A 26,976-nucleotide genomic window follows, 5' to 3' on the forward strand; every position below is an offset into this window, starting at 1 on the left:
GTAGAATGACTTAAGTGTTTTATAAAACTTGTAAATGGGTTTTTAAAACCCCTTTACATGTTTTTATGACTTAAAGTTATTTTTTATTTTTAAATAGAACTTGTAAATGGGATTTTAAAATCCCTTTACATGTTTTAAGTAAAACCACTTGTAAAGGGAATTCTATTTCCCTATTACAAGTAATTTAACTTATATTTCCTTTTCTAAAACCCGAAATTTGCCTTAGAGGCAAAAATATGAACATTTTTTAAACTTGTAATTACATTTTTAAAACCCGATTTTCATTGTTTCATGCATTTTAAACTTGCTATTTGTTCCAAAAAACCCGAATTGCAAGGAAAAACATGTTTTTTGAGGATTTTTAGCAAATTTTTGTGGAGATTTTTTGGGAGATAGAAGGCATTTTGGATTCCTCCCTATTTTTATGCATTTTCAAACACCTTTCACGCCACATGGAGGTTAAGATTGCTGGTTTTTAGCTTTATAACAACAAACACGTTTTTGCCAAAAAACCACGTTTTTCTTCATTAAAAATGCCACGAATCAGCAATCTTGTGAATCGTTTTGACTTGGTATGCTAAGGTATTGAGGTTAGAAAGAGTTTTGGTCATTTTCCATGCCATTTCTCATGCATTTGCTGCCACGTTTTTCAGTTTTGGGCATTTTTTCAAAAACGTGGCTAGGGTTTTGGAATACGGTTTATTTCTTTTTAAGACATATTCTTCTTTATTTCAAAGATTGATCATCTTTTAGAGAGGCATTTTCAGATTGGAGCAAGGTAAGATTTATTTTCTTCTTGTTTCATTTTTCTTGTTTTCTTGTTTTCTTGTTTCTCCTTTCTAGTTGTAAATTTGTAAATGGTTGGTTCTTCCCTAAAATCGGTTTTTATGAGAGGAAATTCCCCATTTTACAAATAAATTTGTAAAGTAAAGTTGTTCTTCCCCTTTGGAATTTCTCCTTCTTTACTTGCATTCGGGTTTTAAAAACCCGATTGCAAGTAAGAGGAAAATTAGTGTTCTTCCCTTTTTGGACAAAGACTTAATCTTCTTTGGTCCAAAAATCAAGTTTCAAAATAAGAAAGATGTGTTCTTCCCAAATTTGCAAAGAGATTTGCAAGTGTAAAGAGTTCTACCTCTTGATGTGTTCTTCCCAATCATTTGCAAGAGGAATGTTTTGATGTGTTCTTCCCTTTTTGGACAAAGACTTAACCTTCTTTAGTCCAAAAATCAAGCTTCAATGATTAAAAAATCAAGTTCTTCCCATTTTCTTGAAGATGATCTACTCAAAAAAATTTCATATTCGTTTCCATCATCCGTAGATACCATTTCATCCACTCATTTCACACTTTCATTCATTTTCCCCATTTAAAGTCTACTTGCAGTCAGCCATCCAGAACCCGAAATTGGTCCAAAATGCACTCAAAAAACACTTGAAATTGAGTTTTAAAAGTCCGATTACAAGTGCAAACTTGTCGTTACCCATTACGCATATGAAGTTGCATGTTTGTTCCCACACTTGCAAGTTAATTCTCTTGTTTATCCCACACATGTAATGCAACTTCCAAAACCCGAAATTCCCTTGTGAGCCCATTTTTGCATCAATTTCTCTCTTCCCTTGTCAGTCCGGTTTGCACACACGATCTACCAAATCAATGGATTAAGGCATGGGCCTTATTTTGCAAGAAGATTTCAAGAATGAAGGATGATACAAAGAAGAGATACAGCAACAATTCATGGTTGAGAGCATAGAATGCTTTCAAGATAAAGATGGTCATGACATGAAAAGAGGAAGGCAGCCCGTTCCCTCTTGAAAAGCTAGTACTACCCCAAGCAAGAAGACAAGGATGCAAGTTCCCGTTCCAGTTCAAGATGTCTTTACCAATCCAGAATACTTCAAGTTCTTGCATCCTGAAGCGACATGAAGATCATCACAGACAAAGGATGATGCAGTTAGAGTCGTGTCTTTAGACACATGGAATAGTCTTAGTTATGCATTTGTAATTTCGTTTTGACAAGTTACATGTAAAAATATTTTTTGTAAAATGCAAGTTACACATTACTTGCACTTTTGTAATTACATGTAAGACAACTACAAGTTGTGTCCGATTAGGACTGTAGTTGGAATAAGTCTTAGTTAGTTGGAGTAACTCTTAGTTAGTTAATGAAGTTTCGGTTAGTTATTGAATGAGTCTTGGTGGTTGAGAGAATCTCTCAAGTTAGTTAGGATCCTCCCACCTTTTTCTCAAGGCTCCTCTTCTATAAATACTGGAGGAGTCTATTGTAATTTTTCTCTTTTGGGAAAGCAAGCAAAAAACTCTGCCAAATTTACAACAAGAAGTCTTTGAGCTTATGTATGTGAATTGAAGGTTTTGAAGAATAGTAAAGAAAGATAAATCAAGTTTTGAGTCTTTGAGCTACAAGTTTGAGTTTCATTCTTTTTATTTATTCTATGCAAAGTGTTTCTAAAGGAGCTTAGTCCAATCTAATTTGAAGTCTTTGAGCTGCAAGTAGAGAAGATTAATTAAAATAGAAAATCTCTAGAAGGAGCAGCAAGTCTTTGAGCTTGCGTCTGTTCTCGAGAAAAAATTATTGTTTGATAAGAAATAGCAGCAAGTCTTTGAGCTTGCATTAGTTCTTGTCTTTGTGTTAAAAGAATAAATTATTCCAGTCTTTGTGCTGTCGTCTTTTATTCATTGTAAAATTTAGTATAGCAAAGGGTAGATAGGACTTCCAATATCAAGTCTTTGAGCTTGATATTGTTGTCCCGTCCCGAAGGAAGTGACGGAAGTCTTTGCGCTTTCAGGAAACTTCATTTCCTTTCTCTCATTTTACTTAAAAGTGGTTATTACTGTTCATATTCAATCGCTATCCTTTTCTGTGAAGAGAAAAGGATATTGTCTTTCTTAAAGAAAGAAGGAAGACTGCTGTAACATCCTGTTTTTATTTCAGTTTTAGTTAGATAGGGGGAGCCTTCCCTTAATTAGGAGAGTTTTTACTCGTGTGTTGTGGTTGAAACCATAATTTTGTATATTTCCCCAAGTGTACAAAATTTTCAACCAACAATTCTTCAGGAGGTAAAAGAGAATTTTGATTGACATTCTTATCACTAAGCAACTTCACATGATCTGAATTATGATTCTTTGATTCAATCTCTACCATGTCATTGTTAATGCATGACCCTTGAGATGGCATAAGATCAATGTCACAATTCTTATGAATCAATGTACTTAGTTCATTTGCGATAGAAGAAATGTATGAAGAATCAACTGCCTCTATTTCCTTTCCTTGTATCCATGGCTCCTTGAAACATTGTTGACAATGTCCTGATTTTCTTGTAGTGCTTGATGATCATTTCTTTTTTTAACCTTTTCTAAGGTTTCATGACTTGCAGCTGTCAAACTTTTTACACTCTCTTCCTTTGGTGTAACAACCTCCAAGGCTTCTAATGACATTTGTTGTGAGGAATGTATGCGTGAAACTCTTGAAGCAATTTTTGGATCACAACCCTTCATTTCTTTCTTGTTTGAGTGTTCATGATCTTTATGACCTTTAGGTAAGAACTTCATCCTCAAATCTATGTAGTCTCTTTAGAGACATCATGTTGCAATCCTCCCTTAATCCAATCTTGTTGAAATTGATCTTGTAGATCAATCGTGGGTTAATTGCCTCCTCAGTGTTCTTCTTTAGATGGAAGCGTTGTTACTAGGGGCCTTGAACTTGTAGACATACATTTATTTGTAATTTAACTATTGATGGATTGATTTTTATTGCCTCCTTTGTTGCCATTTTCGTTTACTTGTTTTAGCATGCCCAACAATTGAGTTAGTTTCTCTTGAGTGTTTCTATACTGAGCCATGGATGGATTTAATCTATCATTGATTTTGTACCAACCCTTGAATTGTCCTCATTTTCTGCTTAACTGAATTTTTTTCCCACTGGCTGGCAGGACCATTAGCTCTGATACCACTTGTAATGTCCCCTTAGGTGTATTCTTTTGAATAAAGAGACAGTTTACTTCAAATCAATCGCAAGAGACTTCTTCTTGTCAAAAACACAAAATTGTTATGAATGCTGATAATAAATGCTTAATAGAACGTCACTGTATCAATCCTAAAACATATGATCAATATGTGATAATACAAGTATTATATAATTTGCAAATAGTAACTTGATTGATTGGATGAAATATCACCGCTGTCTCTGATATAACTTGAGGAATTATGCAATGGCAAGATGTTCCAATCTGCAAATATAGAGATCTCTGCTCTCCCTGATGTATCGATCTGAGTTATGCAAGGAACCTTCTTCTGATGACAGCAATAATGCAATAGTGCTGTGTCTGACATGGCAATAATGATACGCTGATAATTGTTCTCCTATCACTTAGAGCGATAAAGAGTGATTGCTGTTTCTGATTTGGTCTTGAGAAATATGCAATATGGTTGGTGCTGTCTCTGAATATTACCTTCGAACTATGCAACCTGAATATGCCAAAATGCTGTTGCTCCAATGAGCAGATCCAATAATGGATACAAATAAGAAATAAAGACAAAATCAGATGATCTGTACTTTCCTCCTTCTATCCTTTATATATATTCTTATGTATGAGACATATATCTTCACAAATGAAGAGTCATATCCCATGCTGACTAAGTCCTTTGACAATCGCACCTCTTTAAGTATGCTGATCGTATAACTAATCAATCTTTTAATTCATTGTTTCGTTTACTTACTTAACCGCTGTCTTTAAACCCTCTCAACTGTTTCTCTTGGCTGATGATCAAAATAGTATGTTGGTTTGTTATAACCATGAAAGCTTATAAACAGATTAGCATCATGATGATATCCTCGTCGAAGGCTTTCTATTCTTATCTGATCACTAAACACCTTGCCTTTGTTTCATCGCTATTCTTTAAAGGATATACAAACCATTAGTTGTTGCCGTTCTAGACAATCAGAGCACATATGATGAAGGTGATCGAACTGATCGATAATTATTTGATGAAGTCAAGCTGGAGTTTATTCACTCTGAACCCATGCCCTTCTCTGAAACATAATGGCTGTTAAACTTCTTATCACTGCTTGGGTGACTTTATGTAATATTCGATAATCATGGCGATTTCAATGTATATACACAGATTGTTGCTTGTAGGTTGATCACTATGAGCATTGTCTTCGACAAATGTAATTGTCTCTATTAAGATTGGATTGGGAATTACTACTTATGATATTCGATGTTGCCTGAGTTCATATGTTCTTAAAGCCTTTATTCCTTGATTATGATAATGGGTGGATAGCTTATCAAATCTCTTGTCTTCACTATTACATCTTATTCTCAATGCTTTACTTGGATGTTTGATAAGAAAATCGTGGAGTCTTATGAATAAGACAATTTTCCTTGATAAGGTCTTCATGCTACAATCTTTATTGATAGAATAGACAACTACCTACTTGAACATCTTAAATACTATGCACAAATTTATCAAATTCTATTTCCTAACTATTCGAAGGTGTTCAAGGTCTGCCACCCTTGATCACATAAGTGTTTCATTGTCCCTTATTATTAGGTTAAAGATGGCGACATCACAGGTAAAACATTCTTCGTGCCACTTATATGTTGTATGTGGCATTGGGATGAATATTGAATGTGGATTTTACACTGAAAAACTTAATATTGGGAAAACTCAGTATCAATTATCAAATATTTAATTTAAGGTCATGATTTAGAGAGCTCGTGGTTTTGAAGCATAGTTTATGTAATACCACTTAGTAGTTATGTGCAAAGCTTGTACCTTTAAAAGAAAGTGATAGGATAAAAACATGTTTGGATTTTTATGTCTAAAGTCCTTTTTATGCCTAAGCCTATCTATTCAATTTCCACCTTAATTCCCTAATTTGCCATTATTAGCTTATATATAAAATGAAAGTTATTTAGTATGTTTTAGGAGAATATAATGTGCTTGAGTTATTGATTTTTAGGAATATAAATCCGTTTGGTTGAAAATGATTCAAGCAAAATTCCTTGTAGCTGGATGCATGTGGAAAGCTGCATTGTGAAGACTGTTGAAGAATATTCTCTAAAGATATCTTTTTGTTATGTAACAAGAAAAAGATTTTAGTAAACTGTTTTAAACTTGTGGTGCGTAATTATGACCATAGGCCGAATTTTGTTATCTTGGTTGTATATTGGTTTTGAAGGATGAAGATAACGTTTTAATCTTTTTATAGGCTGGTAGTTGGACATTGCAGGATGTATAAACCACAGTATAAGCTATGTAAGGTAGTTAAGAAAAACAATCAGTTTATATAAGCAATATAATCTTTCAGCTTCTGACTTTTGTCTTTGTTTTATTATGTTAAGTAATGTTGTTTTCTGTCTGTGTTTTGTTTGAAGTTATGGAAAGAATGTTGAATTGTGTCATTGATGTCAATATCTTTGCTATCTGGTTTGTTATTTGTCTATGACATTCCTTTCCAGTTCAGTTCAGTTCGTTTTGAGACATGTGGCAGCAGAGTTTGCTGGGTAATTTTTGTTCATATCTACTTCAGCTTATGCCATTTGTCTGGTGGCGAATTTTCTCAGAAAGGGTCGAAGTCTGTTTGTATGTCAGTGATTTCAGTTTCGTTGTTTCTGCTAGCAGATATTCTCTATCATATTCTGGTGGTAATTATGGTTTGCAGCTTCTTCCAGATGTCAGGAATTTTTCAAACTGTATCCTTCTTTTTGTAACTGTCAAAAACGTTTGAACTGCCCTGTACGCATGTAAAAATGATGATTATTTTTCAATCTGTAAAAACTGGCTGTTGCAGGGTAAACAGATGTAACGCCTCTTATCAGAAAAGCGTTTTTTCCTTTTCTTGGTGTATGGCTCGAAGTTTTTGAGAATTGGGTAGTTCATTTTTTTTTGTGGTGTGGAAGTTAAGTGATGTTTTTGATGAAGCGAGAAGTATGAGTTTTTGTTTGGTGAAGTTAAGTTTCTTTTTCTGAGTGTTGATCTCCATTTTCAGAGTTGAAAAGAAACAATATTTTGTTCATATCTCTCAGAGAAAGGGTTATTTTATTCCATATATTCTACCAAAGTATTGATCATATCAGGGCGCCCTATTTTGATAGTTCATTTGTTTCTTTTGAAGATGTTTTGAATTTCTAAGGCAAATCGCCCTACCAGGAAGGCCGTATTTCTTCCTCTTGAGCACGTGGACTCAGTGAAAGCTAAAATCTGCATTTTCAGAAGGTTGGAACATCTAATTTTGGCGCTAACACTGCTGATTGAAAATCGGTATAGCTAGAGCATATTTGGTGAAGTTTTGGGGAGTTCAAAGGATATTTAGCACACCTGTGTCTCATTTTGATGCCTAGTTTTGGTTGCTGTTATTTTCTGAGTGATAGTTTCATGGTATATAATCATTTCCAGATTTCAAGATTGATGTGGAAGAAGGATTAAAAATCAGACATCGATGTTATACAGCTTTTGACAGTGTAATGTTGTTACATTTTTGAGAAATGAAGTGCTGGTGAATCTTCCATAGCAGAAGTGTGAAGAGAGCTTAAGATGTGTTTATAGAGTTTATGTTAAGGAGTACTTGCAGGAATCTAATGGAGAAAATCAGCAGCTATTAAAAGAGCTGTATCATTTCTCATTTTTTTAATCTTTGAGTGAAGGTTGGAGCCTTCTCTTGGATGGTCGAAGTTTGTAATCAGAAGTCAGTGCTTTGGTTGTATTAGAGGTTGGAGCCGTGATAAGCTAGAGTTGAAGCTCTTTATTGTATCTGGGTTGGTGCCCATTCTTTTGAAAATCAGTAAACCGTGGTTTTTTACCCGAAAGGGTTTAGATTAATAAAATTTTAAATATCTGAAAATACTGTTCACACCCCCCCTCCCCCCCCTCTCAGTATTTTCTGATTTCTTTACAAAGAATACGTGTATTGTTTTAATATTTATGGTTGTTGATTAGTTGTGAACTGTGAGATTGTGAGCAATTAGTGATTCTCTTTCTTAGAATATTTGCACTTCACTATAGACCTAAGTTACAAATTGATTTTCTGTCATAGGTTATTTTATGTTCCTGTCACAGAATACTTTTTATTCCTGTAGCAGACTATTTTTGTTCCTGTTGCAGATTTAAAACAAAAACATCGAATAGGGTTTCAACTTAAGCAATCAATTTGTTAGGAAAAACTGCATTTCATCTCACTTAACCTACTACCTTCAGCCCTTAAGGATATAGCTGTTATGTATTTCACAAGTTTACGCCCTGAGTGACATAGGATTGAACTGAAATTATAAACCTAAATTCAAGCCATCATTTGAATATAACTTTTGAATTAATCCTTCAGTTTTGTCTCAACATAAAGCACGTGAGGTTGTCTTGTGTATCCCTTGGCTTGTTAGCTAATGTTGGATTGACGATCTCATATAGGTTGCATTGCATGTGGAAGCATAGATTGGAATATGTGGTTACATGGCTCTCATTTGCTTGTTCACATGGAGGAATGCAACTAGGGTGCTTGATGCTTTACAAGTTTTGCATGGAGACTCTATAAATGTATTGTGATCTTGTTCATGAGATAATACATTGAGTGTGTGAGTGCTTTTGGAGATTGGGTTTTTCCCTTGAAAGAGTTTTCTAGGGTATATCTAGTGGTATCTTGTGGTATGCTTTGCTATTATTTTTCTCTGTGGATTATAAATACTTGTTTCGCATTTGTTCCTCTCATGAGAGTTATGTGATATGGTATATTTTGCTGCAAATTTCCTTTCCTTTGGTATCAAAGTTGAGTTGTCAAAGTTGTAAGAGGAGACATCTTTCCGGTTGTTAACCCTTGGTGTGAATGCTTCTTGTGCGTGGTTGAATTCATGGCTTTGTGGGAAAGAATGAAGGCTTTTTGTATGTTTACAAACTGAGAGAGTTGCAGATCTTAATTTTTATGATGATTTGGCGAATAGGCTTTTGTTTGGGCTCATTTTGTGAGAATTTTGGAGGTGAAGTTTTGCAATGACCTCCTAGACAAAAACAAACCTTACCATTGAGTCCAGAAGACACAGAAACCTATTGATTTATATAAAGCTCGACCTATTTTGAAGAAAAAAATGACCGTTTTCAGAGGTTTGGAGGAATCTTTTCCTTGTAGGGTCCATACATCCGTACGGTCATCAGGGAATATCCTCTTGCACATGTGCCTATGTCACAATAGATAGGGCCTGTAGTAAAACAATGATTTTATTGGTCAACTCTATACTTCTATAATAAGCAACCCCTGTTTGCCACTAAATCTTTTGCCCCCTTTGTATCTAGTTTACTGACATTAGGTCAAACAGTTGGCACACTGACTGATTCATTAACCTTTTTGCACTCTTCACCAGGAACATTTTTACAAACATCTTGCAAGCATCTGATTTACTTGCAGGATTCGTTCTTTTTCTTCAGTTTGCATTGGTTGTCATATAACATTCATAAATGATGGCATTCTTAAAACAAAATGCAGAGATAAACCAAATGCAAGATATTTGTTTATAGAATGTCTGAGTTAACATAAACTGAACTTGAACAGCAGACAAGAAATAAGCTTTAATCTGACTTTAAATTGCCTGAATCCAACTGTAACATCATTGCACACAATGCAATACTAATCTGACACAACTACGTCAGCTCTCAGATATTTTCATCAGCTAAGAAGAAACTCAAAATAGTGACAATTACTAAGGCAGTCTTCACCAAAAAACATGTCCACAATCAAACATACACAGCAGCAACTAAAGTCTGATGTCAAAGAAGTTCAACCATATAGAAAATGTCTGCACACCCAGACCTTGTGACCCACACCTAAGGAGAAAAAAGATCCGCACGACTGTAGCAGCAATTCTTCATTTCCACGACCCCAAAACTCCAAGAAAAGCTTCGACAGAAAGGCAATAGACCAAATAGAAGACCACGAAATTTTGAGTCCCCAACAAGCCAAGCCCTCTACATGAACCAAGAGCCACTCGGGCCAACTCGACACTAGTCTACCATTGCCCCCACACCACCCTACCACCAACCAAATAGTGTAGAAATAACTTTTTTTATTTGCTTAAGGTGGTAGATTTTGTAGTATCCCTTACGAATCTGCCCCTGTTATGCTGATTTAAACTCCAAGGAATATTGTAAAACACTTTGCACACAAGGTCTGAACTTGCTGATTGATGATATCATGATTCTTTCGGTATTTTCAACGAAGATGATGATAATATGCATTCAATAGGCTCAAAGAACATATGCAAATGACTGAAATGAAATGAGGATGTAATGCAAGATAGATATATATAATGCAATTCTATAGCTGACGTGCCACTACAGCCAAAGGGCATTAATGCAAACACTTGCCAAGCAACCTACCAAAGTAAATAAACACCTACAGCAAGAGGGTATTTTCGCAAACAATTCAATGCAACTCCAAACTCCTTTATTGCAGCCTTCAGACTGATTTTATTGACAGGAAATGTATAGGCAACATCACAAATGGTTGGCATGCAAACTTATTATGACTAAAACTAATACCCATATGATGTTGCAGCAATAATGCATTAAGACAAACAGTTGTCTTGCATACTAAACTCAGTAAACCTGATTACAAGTGGATTGCCAAGTCTCAGCATACCAAGGCAAGATTGATTACAATGCAAGAAGGTTCGATGAAACAATTACAAGGCTGTCTCGGCATCAATTTAACTGAGTTAACACTAGTATGAGAATGAACCTGGAAATCTTGACGGCATATTGTAAACTTCCACATTGCTGTGTTGAAGATTGTTTAGCAGCAATAACATGGCCTTCCAATGATGACTCTTTCAATCTGCTCTTCAAAACCCTTCTAGCTGCTCAAACAACTTGGATAATCTTCCACCATTAAGCTCGAACTTGACCTCTAGATGAAGCCAACAATTAAGCAATCTTCAGCTGATATCTCACAACCTCAGAATGCTGATACAATGAAGAAGCTATGCTCTCCAATGCTGAATATGTAGAAACCCTAAGGTTCCTTCTCCAAGAGAAGAGCTCTCCAAACGTACAAGTATAAAATGATCGAATGATCCTTCATTTACTTTTTGATGACCTTTATATATTTCTCCAATTAAGTCGACCCCTTCTAGAAGTCTCATTTAAATCATTTAATGATATTTAATATTTGCCTTCACTTTAATAAATGCTTTAATAAATGGGCGCACAAATAATAATGATGTTTAATGTACTTTAAGTGACCTTTTTGAGGGTCATGGCCCCATTAGACATATATTGAATTTAAAACTTAATAATTGCACTTTATAATTAATGAGTAATAAAGTAGTCACTTTATTAAAAATTAAATAACATAACTCCACAAATAATCATTATTTCTCAATTCCATTTGAACCAGGGAGTTAACCATTGTTTCCACTGTGCATCCAACTGCCTTACTAAAAATAGTAAGGGTCCCTCTCACTTATCTACTAACTTACTATAAATAGTAAGTGTGTGAAACTGAGTCAAACGAAGGCCAATTGTGAACCAAACTGAGTTCCGGAGAAGAGAACACTCTGCCAACTGCCCACCAGGGCCCTCTAACCATCTGCTTTAGCCTACGAGGGTCAAAATAATAGGCTAAACCCTCAAAAACAGGAACAAGCTAAGAGGGGACATTACAGATTTTTCCAAAAGATGTCACTTTCACCCAAGATATCAGATATTCTACTTAAAGTTGACAAATTTATTTTTAAATATTGCACAATGATATTTGTGGTGTTTCCAAATTTTATTATTTGTCACAAAAAAAGTTAGCTGAAAGCCGGTTTTTTTCTCCATAATTCAACAAGTCATATCTTGTGCCCACAATGTCTAATTTTGGACTTTTTATAGGCAAGAAAGAGCATTTTCTGAGTACTTCACAGTGGATAAGGTTTGGAAGTGTTGATATATGGTTTGTTCACTTACATTTCTATAGAGTTGTATGATGGGTTACTTAACTGTGGTTATTTTGTGGGTTTGCAGCAAATCAAATCTAGAGTTGATTTAACATTTGAATCGTGGAAAATCTACATTTTAATCTCTAGATTGTGTATGTTTTACATGATCATTAAACTAATGTTTAACATGTATATTGCCTCATTAGATCTAAGTTGTCTATACTCATAGATCTTTCAATGTTAATGCAAATTCTATTGGTTGGTCTTGTTTGGTCACTTAGTGCATTAGTTTGTTTGTCACTATGAGGCAAAGAGATGGTATTGCCTGACACAATTGCATTTTGGGGCGTATAGTTGTCAACTATGGTAGACATGTGAGATTCAATAGGAGTTTGTCGCAAACAAATTGAGGGTGGTGATCATAGTTGATGGTGATGGATTGTTTCTTGAATTGTAAACAGTGGTTTATCTTCTTGGTTTGGCGAGCATGGTTCTATTTTAGCCTTTGCAGCTACTGGTGTTACAATTGAGTGTTTCAATTGTGCAAAGACCATGGGTGATCTTCAATTAAGAGATCTCACAATGCCATGAGTATCTCAGTATCACAATTCAATGGGAGCTTTGGCAATAATGTGGATTTGTCAATTTGTGATGGACGATCTTCTGCAATGGTTTTTCGTGTCCTAAAGAGTTCTTGGATTTTTTTATTTAGTGAGAGTTCATTAATACCTTCAGTTCTATTGGCAAGAGATGCTTATCTTCATGTGGTTTGGTGATGTTAGAAGCTTGTTGCCATGGAGGGCTCTTGGAGTATTTGATTGTGTTGTTGGTTATAATTTGTTAATTTAGACATTTGACCCTTGGTTTAGACAATGGTTTATTGTGCCATGGTCAACTCTTGATCATACATTAAAATTTTGGCATGATACAGGTGTTCTTGGCAGCAAATATGTTCATGTTCATTAGAGACATTTGATCTTTCGAGGAGATGTAAATCACATCATCATGGTGAGTTGATTGTGTGTTTGGATCTTTGGAGGTGATTTGTGGTAATCTGCTAGATGAGTGTTGTGATCATTTTTCCTTTTAATTAGTGTGGTGTTGCAATTGGAGTTTGGTTGGCATGAGATGATTAGTTGTAGACCTATTGCAGATTTGGATGAGGCTAAAGATACCTTGTTTATAGGAATCATGTCTTGAATGGCGACTCTTGATGAGGTTTCAATAGGAAGATTGAGGAACCTACACCTAGAGCTAGATGTGAATTCAACATGGACTTATTGAGAAGATTGTTCATGAAGAGAATCATTGTGCCTTGGTGTATCCTAGTAGGAGCAATCTCATTCCCCACTCTTGGTCCTCTTAGCAGTGAATTATCTAATAGGCATTGCCCACCTCGTGTAATGTCCCCAACTAGGGATTACCTGAATTTTGTCCTAAATTAGTAATTCCACAATATAGTTTATCATTTTTTCAAATTATGAGAGTGACTTAATCTAGTCATTCAATAAACTTACAAATTGACGAATAAATGCATGGATTAATAGCACATATATTACAAAGAATGATAAACATGTCTTTCTACCTATAACCAACCATAGTTTAGTTTGGTAGGAAAGCCTCGAGAGGGTGCCTGTAAACTACTCAGCCCAACTAAGCCCAAGAGCACACAGCGTCCCACTATGACAACTCACCTCTTGGCCCTCAAGAGGCAGGAGCATCCCACTATGACAATTCCATCCCTTGGGGTGGCCTACTTAGCTTGAGAGAACCGGTAAACTACAATTCCCTAACTTACTTCCTCCATTCATTCCTTTAATTGATTACAAGATAAGACATACACACATATATAAATAATCAAAGTAATTTATTTATAATCTTATCCATAATATTCATAATTTGTTCTTTTTATATATATATATATATTTGATATCATTTCAAGTCTATATGTTTGTATATCAAGCTATTATAAATCTTGCTAGAATCATTATCATATATAAATCTATTATCCTTATTCTGTACTATATAAATCTTTTATGTACTATGCATACATAATTAATTACGTATGACTGTCATACATATTGCAGTCTATATTAATATTACTATCAAGTTCTGCATAGGAACATTATCAGGCTTCATATATTAAGCACATCCCCATGCATACCACCAAGAACAAGGATGTTACTGCTTGTAACTTAATAACAGTTCTGTTCTGATCTGATCGATAATATATATTGGTCTTTTGTAGTTTTAAACTTATATCTGTTGTGATGGATACCTCCCATCCTCCCTAATGAGTATGTGATTCTTATTAAATATATATTTGAATGGTTGAATGGTTGCACCCTTTTGTTTGGTGATGGATACAACCTTTCCTTGATCGCACCTTTCCCTTTAGACAAATCGTGCCTCTTGATTAATGTGTTGACTAGCAATTAATATTTATAACATTCACATCACTGCTGTTAATTATCCAACTTAGTAATCGCTGTTCATTAATAGGCATCTCCTTGTAAATTACTTGTTCAATCTTAATGGTCATCGCTACATATATTAGTGATCTATTTAATTGTTGCAAAGGCAGACAGATCTGACATGCGTCAGATCTGGTCTGCCACTACCAATACCTGTTTATTACTTTATAACACAATTAATCCAATTTACCTTTCAAACGGTTGATTCAAAAGAAATATTAATACTGCTATTGTCAGGTTGGCATATACATTATCACCTTGGGATGTGTATGGTTTTGTTTTATTAATACAAAATCGGGGCATGACACCTCGTTTCTAGATGCATTTTCTTTTGTACTTTGTCTTCTCGTGGGAATGAATCTTGAGCTATGGATGTTCATTTTATAGAGCTTATTTGAGGATTACAAGTCATAGTTTATTTTTCTTTTGAAGACAGCTTTAAGGAGTAGAGTATGGTTTTGAGCATATTCCCTTGTTAAGGGAATGGATGTTGGTTGGCTTGATCTTCCTTCGAGTTCAGAGCCTTACATCTTAGTTAATTTATTGATATATAGTATTTTTGGCCTTGGTGTTGAAAAATTGAAAATTGAGGAGACTTTTCTATTTGGGGTTTTCGGATGATCTTACTTGTCAAAGCCAGATCACTTGGAGATGTTTGTAGAAGGACATGCAATATGGTTTTGATTTGCAAGTTTTCTCTCTTGATGATCTAGTAGTTCTTCCTAGAGGTCCATGTTCACATGACATTAATGTGGACTTGGGAGAGCTACGGAGATCAATGGTGAGTTATTTTGCAGCAGTTTGCAGGTTTGCAGATCACTGTGAGTGTTCTTTGGCACTAGATAATATTGATGGCAATCACCACACCCTTCTATGTGAGTGTTATTGGTGGCCTTTTTGATGCTTTCACTAATTTCAAATTTGGCATTACGCATGCAATGGGAGTTCTAGGATGTATATGTGTCCTTTGTGTTCTCATTATCCAGCTTTAATGTCCCCACTTTGAAATACAATTTAATGATAAAGGATAAAATTAAATTAAAATTAAAATATAAAAGAATAAGTTTAAATATAATTAGATTTTAATTAAGTTAATGAATGTTCAAAGACATGAAATGAAAGTTGTGACTCCCTCAAACATGAGATAGAAGATAACCTCATTTGAGGGGAAAATTTGGGGAATCAGAAGTGCAGATCTGAATGTGAAAGGTTGTGTTCCTTTCAAAAGGCAGAAATAATGAAGACTTGCACTCTTTCAAAGGGTGTTAATGGTGGAAAGGGTGTGTCTCTTGCCAAAGGGACATACATGATGACGAGGTGTGACCTCTCCCTCACATTGGAGGATATAAAAAGGAGAGAGTCTCATTTGAGGAGGACATCCAAGGGAGATCAATTTGAAGAATAATTTATTATTCTCAAAGGGCAGCAATGAAGAGTGATGACTCATTTCTTATGAAGAGGTGTGACTTCCCACAAATGAAGATATAAAGAGATTAATTCAATTGAGAAGGGGGAATTGGAGGAACCATCCATAAGATCAAAGAAGACAAGAAAGTCAATGGATCAATATCTAATATCAGAATTAATAAGGGTGAAAATTAGCAGACTTGGATATTTACAAGGGCAAGATTCAGGGAAATCCCAAAAGGGGACATTACACCAGCGATGTTGAGGGTCTTCAAGACATTTTTGTGTAGGGTAGTGTATATACAAGGACTTGCGATTGTGGATTAAGTTGGATATGTTGATGGCAATTGCGATTGTGGATTAAGTTGGATATGTTGATGGCAAAAGGCCTACTTGTAATAATGAGCATACTTTGATTTCGAGGTATGATTAGTTGGATGTGTTAAAAACTAGCTATGATTTCTATTATAGTTGTTTGTGAATTCTTGGAGCTGCTTACGCCTAAATGTTATAATTGGATTTAGTGTTTCTGTTTGGATATCGATTTGAGCCAAAATTAATTGGTGCTTCTATGTGGCAGTTAGTGTATCATCACCTTTGGATAAGATCTTATCTTTCATCCATTGGTATTATGGAGGATGAGAGGGTTCTTGTTTGAGATGCTGGTCACCTTGGTTGTTGTTGCATGTATCTTGATGCAACACACAAAGCACATAGATGTCCAGATAGTACAGGTTGGCTATAGGGATTCTTCCTTTGATGTTTGAATTTATTTTTGACCCCTTATGCAATGTATATAACAAGTGGTAGAATGTCGAGAAAGATGTGTTGTACACCATGCATGGTAAAATATTAAAGCCAATAATCTAAAAATAAATTTTTAATTGTGGTGCATCTTAAAGATGTGCATACCACATGGGTTAGACATTTTTGAGGTCACTTGTATGCTATATGTGACATTGGAATATATATTTATTGTGGGTGTCACGTTGAGAAAGTATTTAATATTGGGAAAACTTAGTACCAAATATTTAATTTGAGGTCATGGTTTATGTAATACCACTTAGTGGTATTGTGCCAGACTTCTCTCCATAAAAGCAAGCACAAGTAGTTGAGGTTGGCTTGTGTAACATTTGGCTTGTTGGCTAAGGTTAGATTGAGCATCTCTTGTAGGTTGCATATGTGAAAGCATGGATTAGGATGTGTGGCTACATAGTTCCAATTTTTGTGTTCACATGGAGAACTACAGCTAGGCTACTTCATGCTTCAAAACTTTGAATGGAGACTTCATAAGTGTATTGCAATCTTGTTCATTAGATATTACATTGAGTGTTTGAGTGCTTTTGTAGGATGGATTTTTAACTTGAGAAGGTTTTGTTGGCTAAGGTTAGATTGAGCATCTCTTGTAGGTTGCATATGTGAAAGCATGGATTAGGATGTGTGGCTACATAGTTCCAATTTTTGTGTTCACATGGAGAACTACAGCTAGGCTACTTCATGCTTCAAAACTTTGAATGGAGACTTCATAAGTGTATTGCAATCTTGTTCATTAGATATTACATTGAGTGTTTGAGTGCTTTTGTAGGATGGATTTTTAACTTGAGAAGGTTTTCCCAAAGTACAGCTAGTGTTATTGTGGGTATGCTTTGTTATTATTTTACTTTGTGGAATTTAAATACTTGTTTTGCATTTGATTCTCTCATCTGGGTTATATGGAAATGGTATGTTTTGCTGCAAATTTAATTTCTGATGTGACCAACTCCTTGCAACTCATACCTATCCCTTATCAGGCTAATAATTTGATAAACAATTATTAATATTTAAAATTCAATATCTTTAACTTTATTTGAATATATAGTTTTCTAAAATTTTATAAATATTTAATACATTTTTTTAATTTATTTAAAAATCGATATTTTAAATTTAATATGATATGTTTAAATAGAGATAAAAATTGTAGATTTATATATTTCAAATTGAATTGCGATTTTTGCCTTGAATTTTATTAGCTAACAAATTTGTTTCTAATTTTTTCTTCACCAAACACAAACACAAACACAAAGATTGTGACATAGCCTAATAGCCTAGGACAACACAAAATGCTCATTCCCATTCACACATTGAAACCATTTTCAAATTGGTTGCATTTTCAAAAGATTGAAAAAAAAAATCTGTATGTTCAGAAAGCTTATAAAATTCACATTTTTCTTGATGGAGCTGTAGTAGCCAATTTATAGATCAAAAATATAATTTATGCAAACAATTGGATACCTGAAAAGCCAGTTTGTTTCCAGCATGTTTTCCACCATTAATTATGTTGAATGCAGGAACCGGAAGAACAAATTTTGAATTTCCTGAAAGATCGGCAATATGCTTATAAAGTGGGACCTGCCAACATAAATCACCAATTGCACTTCACCGTTTAAATTCCTAAATAAAAGTTCAATACATTAACAAAAGAAGTTCAATGGAAATCCCAATTACAAGTAATAGAACAAATCTTACATTTTTCAAGCAACAATTTAGAGTAGTTTTTACATACCTCCTTTTCAGCAGCCCCAGCTTTACAAACTGCCATGGATACAGCCAAAATTGCATTTGCTCCAAGCTCTCCCTGGAATAAAGACTAGTTATTAACATTCCAATTTGTAGAAACTAATTTTCATGAGGACATCCAAACAAGCTACTCAAAGAATAATTAAATTTACAATCTCTCCTTTAGTAAGCAACAATACTTCGAGAATGTTATCCTAGCATACAGATTCCATTTCTAATACTTGGATGTACACTTTTTGTGAGTAATAAAACCAAAATAGAATTTTTTGCTTGAGAATAGATTAATAGGACTAGGTTACAAATAAAAACTAAAACTCGAATCCCACAAGAAGTTGTAAAGGCTAAAATTTACTTCTTTCAAGAACATTGGGGTGATGATATTGGAAGTTGAAGATTGAGTTCTTTAATTCTGAAAAAATCATCATCTTCCTTCTTTATACAATGAAGGAAAGACAACAGAAAAATTCAAAATATTTTGATTCTTAAGAAACAAAAACAAAAAAACTTCAAATGTTATAACTCCATGAGACAATAACCAAAAGAATTGGTTGGGCAAGAGTGAAGACTATTACCAACCACACGACTCTGCAAAGGGGCTTTCCTTGATATTCATGGGCATAAAGCACCACTAGTTTGGAACTCCAACCAACTACAACATTATTGCCCCATTATGAAAAAATATAAATGGAAAATAATTTAAATAGCTTCATAAAGTACAATCAAACAAATCATTATGATTTGTCTCAAATGCATCATAGGTAGCTTAATTGTTGCCCCTAATAAGATGGCGTTGCACCCCTGTGAAATGTTCAATGCTGAAATCCTTATGACATGTTTTGTCATGTCCATTCTTTTATTTGTTGTGCATCAAAGCTGATTGTTATGATGATGCCTTGTTTTATTGTCCTATTTTGAGCAAGTTTTATCATTTCTAAAGGGTTATGGTTAGTTTGTAATAGTAGTGTGCAATAATATTTGTCTAACTATATATAAGTCCAAAGGAAGTCAAAACGAACTGCTGAAAAATGGCAAAGGCAATAGAAAACTGCACCTAACAAGGTGTTGCCAAGGGTTATGTGCTAGTTAGTGTTCACTTTGGAGCATGCCTAAAGGAAAATGCCAGGTTTGAGTGGCACAGACAACAAAGGAGTGCTCCGAGTAGTTTATTCTCAGTATCTATAACCATCATGAAGTAAACCAAGCAGCATATAGCCATAATTCAAGTGACAGGAGCAGTCCAAAAGCACTTCTAGTAGTTTGAGCCCATCCTTAGGTGACAACAACCCTCATTTAGAATTGGTTTTAAGTGGCAGTAGGCCAAGTGGAGAGTGCCAAGAATGACTATGCCAATGTTTGAAGTGATAAATAGCATCAAGGAGCACTCTTAGACCATTCCAACTGCGTTAAATGACTAGTGAGAAGCACGCCTTGAAAGGATGGAACATGTTTTAAGTGGCAAAATTGCTCATGGAGCATGCCAAACATGCGGAAGTCAATCTTTTATGGTTGAGTCAAAGATAGAGTGCATTAGTCAAGAAATAGTCAAGTTTAAGTGACTAAGATGAAGGAAAAGATTACTTGGAAAATATTTGACATTGTTCTAATGGTTGTAAGTTGTAACTTTCTTGGAGTACATCTCACCTATTCATGTCATGTTTTAAATGGTAATATCCCATGTGGAGTGCACCATTTGTAATGTCCCCATTTTTACGCCTTCCATTCTTGATAGGATTAGCCTATTAATGGTGCCCATAGGCTAATACAGTGGTTAGGGAACCTATCCGGAGTGTGGATGACCTTGCAAGGAGTTTGTTGGTGCATTAAGATGTTCATTGGCCATACTTTCTATTTTTAGAAAGTCATAGGAGAAATGCTGAAAAGGTTAGTGTATGGATTTCTATTTTAAGGTTTGCTCAGCAGGCGCCTAGATAGTATTATTTGCAAGTGTTGTCTCAATTTTTGAACTTTTAAAAAATACACATCCCCTACAGATTTTTACTCAAAATTCATAGTTTTCTTCTCTAAGGCACGTCTTACGAGGTTTAAAACTCGTATTTGTTAAAGTCAAATCATCAATGGGTGTGTTTGTCATCATTGTCCAAGTTTTCGTTGGCTTTTGTATTCATTTTCCTTGCTTTTTGTGCAATTTCGGGTTTTGAGTCAGACATTGTAAGTAGGAACTTTTTGTTGTCACTGCAAGTAGGAACTTCTTGCTATCATTGCAAGTAAATGAACTTTACTTGTAATCGGCTTCTAGAAACCCAATTACAAGTCAACTCATTGTTTTAAAGTTTGCTTTACTTGTAGTCGGGTTTCTAGGACCCGATTACAAGTATGTTTTATAAAAGCAAAATGAAACGAATATCGCACTTGCAATTAGGGTTTCAAGACCCAACTGCAAGCCACCATTGTGTGAGCATTTCGATGTGCTTACTTGCATTCGGGTTTCAAAAGCTCGATTGCAAGTTTGTGTCTACCTTGCAAACCTTTCACACTTGCAATCGGGGTTCCAAGACCTGATTGCAAGCCAAGATTGCATGAGTGTTTTGATGTGTTTCACTTGCAATTAGGTCTTGAAACCCCGATTACAAGTTTATTCCTACCTTGCAGTCTTACTTCATCTCACACTTGCAATCAGGGTTCCAAGACCCGATTGCAAGCTAATGCCAATCATGAAAGAATGCTTGCATTCGGGTCTTCAAGATCCAATTGAAAGTGTAAGTGTCAACATTTTTTCCTAACTTGCGTTCTTCCATTTCTGCATTCCAAGTTCGCTATGATCCCTTGCATTTGCATTACGCCTCCCAAGATCCAAAATTCACCTTTTGTCTCCACATACTCTCATTCCCCTGTCTTTCCTTTGCAAGATCAATACTTGCAGTTGAATCCTAGAGACCCAATTGCAAGGGATTTCATTGCATGTAAAGATAGTGAGCAAAAGCCAGTGTTGTCATATGTTGATGACAGTAGTAATGTAAAATGAAAAGAGTACAATGTCATATGCATAGAGAGAACTTCTCCTGAAGAATCAGTATTACCCCAAGCAAGAAGATGAGGTTGGAGTTCATTGGCAAAGGACATAAGAACTATCAATGATGCAAGTTGATGTTCTTGGACAAATACCTTCACTGATCTTGAATACTTCAAGTGCCGGCAGTATGAAGACCTCTTAGACAGAGGATGATGTAAATAGAGTCGTGCCTTGGACACTTAGATTAGTTTAAATTATGCATTTGTAATTTCCCTTTGACAAATTACTATAATATCAAAACCTGTAATTACAAGTGGTCACATTACATGTATTCTTGTAACTTATAATTACATGTAAACAAATTACAAGTTGAAAATCAGTAGGACTGGAATTTGGAATAAGTCATAGTTAGTTGTGGAATAAGTCTTAGTTAGTTAGACTTCTCCCACTTTTTGCTCTTAGCTCCTCTCCTACATATATTGGAGGGTGCTTTATGTATTTTTAATCTTTTTGGCAAGCAAGAAAACTCTGCAGAAATTTACAGCGATAAAGACTTTGTGTTTTATACTTGTAAATTGGATTCTCAAGCAATATAAAGAGGGCATTCGAGTTTCAGACTTTGTGTTGAGGCTTTGTTCATATATTCATTGTGTTATGTCACAGTGATATATTTTTCTGCATATACTTGAAATTCTAGTGAGGTTGTTGGAAAGAACTTTAATCTAATTTCTTGTAGACTTTGTGCTGCAAATATTGAGGATTAAATTAGCATAGTTAAGTGTTCATAACAGAGAAAAGTTACAAGACTTTGTGCTTGTAATTGTTCCTATTCATAGTAGTTTGGAGTACATCATATCCACAGACTTTGAGCTATTGTAGGTTGTACGTTGTTATCATATTAATCATTTTGAAAGGTAGATAGGACAGTAGAAAAATGAAGACTTTGAGCTTTTGTTTCTATGTTCCCATCATTGTCTTAATTTTCGAAATTTTGATAATTGACAACCCCGATGAATTTTTCTTTAAAATTCATAGTTTCATTTCTCTAAGGCACGTTTTACGAAGTGAAAACTCATATTAGTTTGCGTCTAATCATGCATGGATGTTTTTGCCATTTTTGTCCAAGTTTTGATCATTTTTGGTTGTCGTTCTTCCTCTTATTTGTGCAATTTCAGGTTTTGGGGTGATCATTGCAAGCAATGGGAGCTTTTGAATGCCATTACAAGTAAATCTATTTTACTTGTAGTTGGGTCTCTAAGACCCGATTACAAGTTAGTCCTTTATTTTTAAGTCATGCATATGTGTAATAGGGTATTAGAGACCCGACTACAAGTTGGTTCTTTTTTTCTTTTTATTCTTGCCTAACTTGTAATCGGGGTTTTGGGGCCCGATTACAAGTGTGTTTTTCAAAGCAAAGTAAGTTGTTTATGCTCTTGCGTCGGGCTTCTTAAGAGGCAATTCATCTCTTCTTGTGTTTTCATTATCCCACGATAAAGGTGTGATTTCGTTTTGTCTTCATGTGTTTGGGTTGCAATAGGAGTGCTCTTCTTCGGATTTCTATATGAGCCTTTGATAGCATTGTTCTTGCTTTATTTTTGTTCTTCGAGATCGCATTGAAGGGTATGCATGGGGATGCGCTTAATATATGAAGCCTAATAATGTTCCTATGCAAAACTTGATAGTAATATTAATATAGACTGCAATATGTATGACAGTCATACATAATTAATTATGTATGCATAGTACATAAAAGATTTATATAGTACAGAATAAGGATGATAGATTTATATATGATAATGATGTTAGCAAGATTTATAATAGCTTGATATACAAACATATAGACTTGAAATGATATCAAATATATATATATATATATATATATATATATAAAAAGAACAAATTATGAATATTATGGATAAGATTATAAATAAATTACTTTGATTATTTATATATGTGTGTATGTCTTATCTTGTAATCAATCAAAGGAATGAATGGAGGAAGTAAGTTAGGGAATTGTAGTTTACCGGTTCTCTCAAGCTAAGTAGGCCACCCCAAGGGATGGAATTGTCATAGTGGGACGCTCCTGCCTCTTGAGGGCCAAGAGGTGAGTTGTCATAGTGGGATGCTATGCACTCTTGGGCTTAGTTGGGTTGAGTAGTTTACAGGCACCCTCTCGAGGCTTTCCTACCAAACTAAACTATGGCTGGTTATAGGTAGAAAGACATGTTTATCATTCTTTGTAATATATGTGCTATTAATCCATGTATTTATTCGTCAATTCGTAAGTTTATTGAATGACTAGATTAAGTCACTCTCATAATTTGAAAAAATGATAAACTATAATGTGGAATTACTAATTTAGGACAAAATTCAGGTAATCCCTAGTTGGGGACATTACACGAGGTGGGCAATGCCTGTTAGATAATTCACTGCTAAAAGGATCAAGAGTGGGGAATGAGATTGCTCCTACTAGGATACACCAAGGCACAATGATTCTCTTCATGAACAATCTTCTCAATAAGTCCATGTTGAATTCACATCTAGCTCTAGGTGTAGGTTCCTCAATCTTCCTATTGAAACAAATATGCGTGCTTCGAAGTTGCGTGCTTCCTAGCTTGTACCAATTTCGTGCTTGAGAGATAGCACCTAGTTGTCAGAGAGCCTATTTCTCATCCAGAGGAGTAGATTGAGCTTCAAAGTGATAGAGTTTGCTGCTACATTTTCAGTTTTCTGATTGCTGTTGTGTTTTTGGTGTGTGCTGGGCGTATAGTGGCTGAAATCATATTTTGATCGTACCTTCTTGCCTGATGTGCATTTCTTCATAGGTATTGGCTTTGAAGTTCTTCTTCCTATAGGCGATGATGTCCTCAAAAGGGGAGATGTTGGTTTGCTGAATTGAATTTTCTATTGCTGATCGAACTTTCCAACTTTAGCACCCCTTTCCATAGCCGCCTTGGGATGTGTGCCGCTGATCTTTGGACTTAAGTTGTGGGTTTGAAGTTCTATAATGTTCGCCTAAGTTGCATTGTTCATTTGCTTTTGATTTGGTGTGATTCTGAGTAGATTAGAATGTGTTATGAGCATTTTGGTGTTTCCGGTAGTGGTTGGTCTGCACATTGTTAAGTGTCAGAAATAAGAACAGCAGTAGTTGTTTATGCTTGAGTTGGTTTTGATAGTAGTTTTCAATTGTGATCAGCATTGTTCTTCTATTCTAATCTCTCATCTCTATTTTGTAAGGTTGAATAGTAGTACTATCAACCACTTCTGGATTGTAAAGCATACCCCGTTGAAAAGTGGAAGAGGCTGGCTTGCCGCCTACATTTGATATTTGTAATTATGTCCTCCCACTGCATAAGCGATTGAGTTGAGCTTTGTTATGTGTGTTCAATCCTCCTGCTAAAATATTGCGGTAGAGTGATTCGTGTCTGGGAGTGTTTGTTCACTTGGCTGGTTTACCGCCAAGTTTCCTTGTTTACCCGCTGGATAAGCGGAAGAGGTTGGCTTGCCGCCCATTATTGTAATAATCAGTACTTTCAGTAGTTTGCACCTAACGATCTCCTACTACTGTATGCTCTTACCCTCCCAGTTTGGGCTCTCGATGATCAAAAGGTGTAGGATTCTTTCCAGTTGGTTTGGATTTCATTTCTCTAACCCTAACAATGTTGTTGTGCTTCTAATCTTGTTGAAAATTCATAAAAAAAAAAATTGGGGATAATACATGGAGGCGGGTGAAGATAGTGGTGGTGTCACTTCTCCATGATCAAATACCTATTCCCAGTTTAATGGTTTCCATTTGGCAAGAATCTGAAATTTATGTTGTATGTTCCAGTCTTAGAGATTATTGTCATATATTAATTGTGGGGAAAAGAAGGATTCCCATTTTAGTCTTGTCTTAACAATAATCCTTGTGACAATCTCCCTTCTAAGTGAATATTCAGGATCTGGATTTACTTGGCCTGGTCCAACATAAGTAAAGAAATCTAATATTTCTTGGGTTATTGGTGCAAAACAACTAACCAACCATGTGAAAAAGGGTCTTCTGATCAAGTCTAACAATGACAAATATTGGTATTCTGTTTTAATTCTCAGAATTGGGAATTCACCATAATTAACACTAGTTGCAACTGGTTCAAAAATACACACTAAATGTGATAGTGTGTCTACTGTATAGAGTGCCTGATCCAGATATTTCTTGTTTGTACCTTTTAGGAGCATGATGCTTTGGACGCTCTGATTTATTGTCTGGAAACAAACATCAAATTCCTTGTTGATCAAGAATCCTAGATTAGAATAAGGATTAGCAAGATTCTGCATGATTACTCTGGGTACTTTCCTACTGAGATAATCAGCGACAACATTTTCTTTCCCTGGGATATGTTGAGCTTCATAGTTGAATTGATTTAAATATCTTTTCCATCTAACATATTTCCCTCGACCATCCTTTCTACCATGGTCCTTTTCTTTGAATGTCAGGAATTTGGTGCAATCGGTTCTGATTATGAATTTCTTTAAGTGCATCAGTTTTAGGGCAAATTTCTTTAGATTCTTAGTGATTGAAAAATAAACTAAATAAATGATTCAATAATCGAATAATCTATTCAACAATATACAAGCGTATATAAAGAGATTACAAGGACAACGTTCTAAATTAAGAACAAGTCGTTTTAAAGTGTACTACTAAAGAGCTAAACGCTAATTAAAGCTTAAAAGCTAATTAACTAAAAAGAAAAAGCTAAATGCTAAATAAAGCTTAAAAGCTAATTAACTAAAAAGTTAAATGACCATTAAACAAGGAACTAAATATAGGTGACTAAATATAATTAAATATTCTAATACCCTCTCTTAATGGTCATTCTATCTACTAACTACCCTACAGAAGACATTGCAGGTCTTTTGAATACAAATGAAAAGAACACTCTGCTGTGGTGGAGACCCTCCCTGGATCTGAAAAGTGTTAATGACAAAGAATACCAAAACCCATCCAGCTTGACGTTGGGTAACCAAACTGCAACATGAAACCATGATTTTGAGGAAAAATCGGCAAACCCTCCAAAACTAAAGAGACAAATCATCATTTTTGTGGAAAAAAATTGTAAAAACCCTTGAAATGATTTTTGTGGAAAAAATCGAACAAAAACCCTGAAACTTTGCATGGCAAGACCCCAAACACCACGTGGTAAGACACCAAACATCACGCGGTAAAACATCAAACATCATGCAGGAAAACACCAGACAACATCACGTGGTAAAATACCAGACATCACATGGTAAAACAGCAAACCTCACGCGGCAAAATAGCAAACATCACGTGGTAAAACAACACTCCCTGATTTTTGAGGAAAAATCAAGCAAAACCCTCCCATGATTTTTTCTGGAAAAAATCAGAAAACCGACAGACAATTTTTCAGGAAAAAATCGTGAAAACCCTGTGACTTGTAAGACGAGGTATGGCCTAAATCAATCTGATCAAGGCAACGATATTCAAATATCGTGAACATGCACTGTTTCCAAGTGTTGTGGCAGTTGTTGAACTTTTGACTATGTTCCAACATGATGTTGGTCAAAGATGCAATCACAAAAATGGAGGTTGAACGAGGTCAACCTAGTGAAAGCATGAGACAGAAGAATCTGATTCAAAAATCAGAATAG

General features: G+C 35.1%; 1 protein-coding gene across 2 annotated transcripts in view; it reads right to left on the bottom strand.

Moving 5' to 3' along the window:
- Nucleotides 1–26,976, bottom strand: part of LOC131047537 (cytosolic enolase 3) — a 169,993-nt gene that overhangs the window by 86,354 nt on the left and 56,663 nt on the right. For both annotated transcript variants that reach the window (XR_009106198.2, XM_057981395.2), the window contains exons 4-5: nt 18,343–18,414; nt 18,072–18,188 (exon numbers count right to left, since the gene is read on the bottom strand). Coding sequence is in view for 1 of the 2 variants with exons in the window: in XM_057981395.2 (XP_057837378.2) it covers nt 18,072–18,188; nt 18,343–18,414 (189 nt within the window). In the remaining variant the exon portion in view is untranslated. The remainder of the gene's footprint in view (nt 1–18,071; nt 18,189–18,342; nt 18,415–26,976) is intronic.

The sequence above is a fragment of the Cryptomeria japonica genome, chromosome 4 (assembly GCF_030272615.1).
Source record: "Cryptomeria japonica chromosome 4, Sugi_1.0, whole genome shotgun sequence".
NCBI lineage: Eukaryota > Viridiplantae > Streptophyta > Pinopsida > Cupressales > Cupressaceae > Cryptomeria > Cryptomeria japonica.